Raw genomic sequence first — 5,445 nt, forward strand, 5'->3', positions numbered from 1 at the left:
GTGGCGTCCTTTCTGAGCTTGGAGCTGGAGGCAGAGCCGAATCAATAAAATAAAGATTTACATGTACTTGTAGAAGCTGCTACAACAACAACAACAACATTTTTCCAAAATGTACGGGAACGAAAAAATGGCAGAAACGTCAAAGAATCTGGAACAAATGTCAAAGTCGGCGTGTCAGCGAATCAGAAGCCGGCAAACATGTTGCACATTTTTGCTCGCTCAAATTTGTCGTGTAAAAAGTTTCTAAGGAGAGAGCCATTCAGCGCCATTTTTTTCAAAGAGAAGTGATAATTTTGCAACTTTTTCGGTGTACGGGAACGCATTTCGGGGAAAAATGTGCAAAATGTGTTAAAACTTTTTAGTTCTGGAACGAAGCTATTATGTTTTAAAAAATTTGCACTTTTGTAAACGAAGGAAATCACAAACTTACCTTAATTTTTGATGTATGAAGTGATGAAAAAATTATTCCTGCAGAAGAGGATAAACTTAGCACCCGAACCAAAGAAATATTGTTGGAAACACATTATTTCTCCCAGATTGGATTACGTGGAAAAGAAAAGAAAAAAAACAAAGGCGGAAACAATTTGTGATTTTGAACAGAAAAATATTCCTTTTATTGACGGAAAGTAGAAAATAAGTTAGTTGGAAATCGATGCTTACCGAATTGAGCAATGGTTGAATTACAAGTGATTGAACAAAGAATAATAAGAAAAGTCCGAGAACGCACAAACGACAGGTTTCGAACTAGAAAAGCAGCACGCACACATATATGTATGTGTAGATGAGCGGCAGTGAGAAGGAAAATGAATAAATAGAATAGAAAAAAGCCTGAGTTGGCAGAAGCCAATAAGGACCTCTGTGACACAGGATTCCGGCGTTAACAGGGGGGGGTTTTGTGAAATTTTGGGCGAATGCACCGACATAAGTATGGATAGGATTAAAGATAAAAAAATTGCGGGGATATCGATAGATAGGGCTTTCTTTATCGGTAAAAATGTTCAAAGATTCGTCGAACCACACAAAAATGTTGAATGTTTGTGTGGGTGGTACCCCAAGTGTTGGACAGATAGGGCCCAAATTTAAACATAAACTAAGTTTCGATATTATTTAGAGATTCAAAGTTTGGTCCAAATCGATTGCTACGTCTATTAGATATCGTGCGTACCATTTTAGCGAATATTTTCGAACTTTAGTGGGGGGGGGGGGGGGGGGGGGTGGTACCGGAACGAGTGGACCTATAAGCACCACCTTCGAATTTCATCTAATATTCGAAAAAAATATTACGATATCCAAATTATGGACGAACGCAGTATTCGGTTCGTGCTCTCCAGCCACTACATATGGTGCCATAGGGTTTTTTTTACAACTTTCGGGCCGTTTTCTCAAGAAGTATGGACTTGCCCCTGAAAATACTTTTACTGTCGTAATTGAGGCAGTGAATGCAATATGCCTCAACAAAAATCAATGTGATTTGAGAGCAGGTCTTAATGTGAATTTATCCAAAATTTTGTGTGTGAGGTACCCGTAGGAATGGATAAATATAGTCCATATTCGAAAGTGATCTGTTATCTCAAGAATTATGCACTTACCCCTGAAAAACTTTTACTGTCGTAATTGAGACAGCGAATGCAGGTTGCTTCAATCAAAATCAGAGTGATTCGAGAGCAGGACTTAAAGTGAATTTATCCAAAATTTTGTGTGGGAGGTACCCGAAGCAGTGGACAAATATAGCCCATATTCGAACCTCGTCTAAAAGTTTAACAAATAATTTCAACCTATAATATCTAGTTTTGTAACGTCATTTTCTAAATGAAGTATTTTACGTAGATATTTAGTTTGTTCAGGAACTTACAGTGAAATTTTGTGTATTGCTTAAATTACACTGTGAACACACATGTTGGGGCAGAGATAATTCCTTTTGGAGATGAAAGCCATTGGTATGTGTATATTAAAAACCCCGAAGGACAGATGCGCCGTGAGTCGAACTTCCGTGTTATGGCGTGATGAAGTTTTTGCAAGAGACCCTGTAAGCCATCATGAATTAGCATTATATCTTTGTTTGTTGTTTTTGTAGAGCACTTAAGCAACAGTGAACAAAGATATAACGCTAATTCCTGATGGCCCACAGGGTCTCTAACAAAAATTTCATCACGCCATAACGCGGATCTGTCCTTCGGGATTCATAATTTAGTCACCAAGGCCTTTCTTCCCCAAGAGGAATTTTCCGTGCCCCAGACTTTCACCTCCATTTTGTTGCAAAGTGTTATCTAATCTACTCTAAAAAAATGTGTTCAGCTATGTGAAAGGTACCACCTAAGGGGCTATATCAAAGAGTCAACCTATCTTTAAATGTTTTGGCGGAAAAGTTTTATTTTTGAATAGACAAATATGTAGCTAAAATTCTCAAAATACCGATCATTACAGCTAGACGGTTAAAAATTGCAGCTAAAATTCTCAAAATACCGAAAATCGGGAGGTACCGTTATATGGGGGCTATACCAAAACATGGACCTATGTTGACGATGTTTGGTGGAGATGTTTCATGACAACTGAGAACCTCAAATGCCAAATTGCAGATAGTTCGGTTACAAATTGTGGCTAAAATTCTCAAAATACCAAAAATCGGTAGGTACCGATATATGGGGGCTATACCAAAACATGGTCCTATGTTGACGATGTTTAGTGGAGATGTTCAATGACTACTGAGAACCTCAAATGTCAAATTGCAGATAGTTCGGTTAAAAATTGTAGCTAAAATTCTCAAAATACCGAAAATCGGGAGGTACCAATATATGGCGGCTATACCAAAACATGGACCTATGTTGACGATGTTTCGTGGAGATGTTTTTTGACCACTGAGAACCTCAAATGGCAAATTACAGCTGGTTCGGTTAAAAATTGTAGCTAAAATTCTCAAAATACCGAAAATCGGGAGGTACCGATATATGGGGGCTATACCAAAACATGGACCTATGTTGACGATGTTTCGTGGAGATATTTCATAACCACTGAGAACTTAAATTGTCAAATTGCAGATAGTTCGGTTAAAAATTGTGGCTAAAATTCTCAAAATACCGAAAATCGGGAGGTACCGTTATATGGGGACTATACCAAAACATGGACCTATGCCCATATCCTTTGGGATATAAGTTTGTTGATCACTAGGAACCCTAAGTGCAAAATTATAGCTAATTCGGTCTGCAAATGTGGCGAAGAACGTCAAAATACCTCAAATGCGGAGGTACCGTTATATGGGGGCTATACCAAAGAGTAGACCGATATATCCCATCTTCGAACTTGACCTGTCTTTGGATAAAAGACCCTCGCGTGCAAAATTTCAGCACTCTATCTCAATTATTGCGGACGCTAGAGTGATTACAACAGACGGACGGACAGACGGACGGACAGACGGACGGACAGACGGACATGGCTAGATCGTCTTAGACTTTTATCCTGATCAAGAATATATATACTTTATAGGGTCGCAAATGATTAGTTCGATGTGTTACAAACGGAATGACAAACTTAATATACCCTCCATACTATGGTGGAGGGTATAAAAAAGAGACAAAAAGGACCCTTTTAGTGACTCGCATGAGGGTTAATTTCTTTCATAAAAAGATACCCCGCATTGTTGTCAGTAATATTGCCAAAGACACTTTACACCTAATATGCAAGGATTGCAAGGAATCTGATGTCGAATATTTCAAAACCTGTAGCAATGGGGGGGGGACTTGCCACGCCTATTTAGGTTACTTCCCGACGTAAACTTTCAAAACTCCGATACACGTGTCTTCTTTTCTTCGGTCCACTTTTATAATCTGTGCGGGGTTTCTTGTAATTTTAAAAAAGTTCAATTTTGGTGTACAGTGTTTTATGAACCAAATCAAATTTTAATAGTTTTATTAAGGTTAAGGTCATAGAAAGAGAATAACAAATTGACAGTAATACTTTGCACTTGTTTTTGTTTTATTCTCACATTGTATGCTATTATTTATTTTGTTTTTTTTTTCGGAACAGATGAACCGGTAGTGTGTAAATTATATAATGGGTCCAAGCTAATTTGGTAAGTATTTGCCACTCTAATAGTTCATCCATATCACGAATAACTAAATTTGAGGTATCTATCAATCCACATGACTCAGAAATACCAAAATATAAAAAAAGTATTTCGGCATCTTTGCTTCAGTTCCTCATTAGCCTTTAAAATTTTTTGTTTGTTTTATTTTTGTTGTCTATTTACAGTTCTAAACTGTTACTGCCCGACTCTTGTGCCAATTCAATTCCCTTTAATTGTCGTGGCAAACAATGCCGTATAAGAAAAGAGAGCTATGGTGAAAAATCATTTTGGGTTGCTTGTGATGATGATTGGATAGTTATACAGAGAAGAATTAACGGTACGATATCTTTTGAACGTAATTGGGAAGATTACAAAAATGGTTTTGGCGATTTGAATGGTGAATTTTGGCTGGGTTTAGAGAAGATTCATGCTCTAACTGCACCAAAAGGATCCACTGAACTGAAAATAGAAATGCAAGATTTTGATAATACCTGGGGATATAGCCATTATAAATATTTTTTTGTTGATGATGAGCATGCGAAATATGAACTATCAATACAAAATTATGTTAAGACAAATCTTGGAGATTCACTAGATGTATGGCTACACTCCGCTGCAAGATTTTCAACATACGATCAGGATAATGATAGAAATGATAACAAGCATTGTGCGTCTTTATTTATGGGTGGTTGGTGGCATTGGCAATGTAATCTGCGGTAAGTTCACTTTCAAGCAAATGTGAATGATATATTTAATTAACCTAGCTTGGCTTTCGTACTTTATCTTTTGCAGTAACACCAGTGACTTTAGCAATTTGAATGGTTTCTATTACAAGACTGGTTTAGTACCAAATGGTAAACATGGCAGTGGTATTACGTGGAGTACCTTTAGAGGACTAAATGAGTCACTTAAATACGTGCAGATGAAAATACGCTGTTTAAAGTAATTGGAATAACTATGTATTTTTTAGCTATTCCCAAATAAATAAAGAACATATAACTAAGAAACTATCAGAACAATAATTTGTAATGGCATTCTAATAATTGTGTTCGTCAATTTTACAGATTTTGGTGAATTTTGTTGGAGAGGGGTCACTGTGTGGCAATTGTGTTATGATGGTTGCCTTGTATTGCATACATGTGGTCTCGTCTTACCCTTTCCGAGATGTAAGAAGACGTGGATTTTTTAAGATTTTTTCAAGCCAACCTCAGCTAAATAAAACGTGGATTTTTTAACGATATTTTGAAGCCAATCCCAGCCAAAATAAACGTGAATTTTTTTAAAGCATTTTTCAAACCAACCTCAGCCAAATAAAACGTGGAATTTTTACAGAACTTTTCAAGCCAACCTCAGCCAAATAAAACGTGGATTTTTTGTAGAATTTT

General features: G+C 36.9%; 1 protein-coding gene across 1 annotated transcript in view; it reads left to right on the forward strand.

The window, feature by feature from the left end:
- The window catches only part of LOC141396336 (fibrinogen C domain-containing protein 1-like), a 12,200-nt gene extending 7,129 nt beyond the window's left edge, over nucleotides 1-5,071 (forward strand). Inside the window, exons 4-6 of the mRNA XM_073971710.1 lie at nucleotides 4,021-4,066; nucleotides 4,246-4,776; nucleotides 4,853-5,071. Coding sequence (XP_073827811.1) covers nucleotides 4,021-4,066; nucleotides 4,246-4,776; nucleotides 4,853-5,006 — 731 coding nt within the window. The 3' untranslated portion in view covers nucleotides 5,007-5,071. The remainder of the gene's footprint in view (nucleotides 1-4,020; nucleotides 4,067-4,245; nucleotides 4,777-4,852) is intronic.
- Nucleotides 5,072-5,445: the final 374 nt, after the last annotated feature.

This window comes from Musca autumnalis, unplaced genomic scaffold, assembly GCF_047663935.1.
Source record: "Musca autumnalis isolate F117 unplaced genomic scaffold, ASM4766393v1 scaffold_268, whole genome shotgun sequence".
NCBI classification, from domain to species: Eukaryota; Metazoa; Arthropoda; class Insecta; order Diptera; family Muscidae; genus Musca; species Musca autumnalis.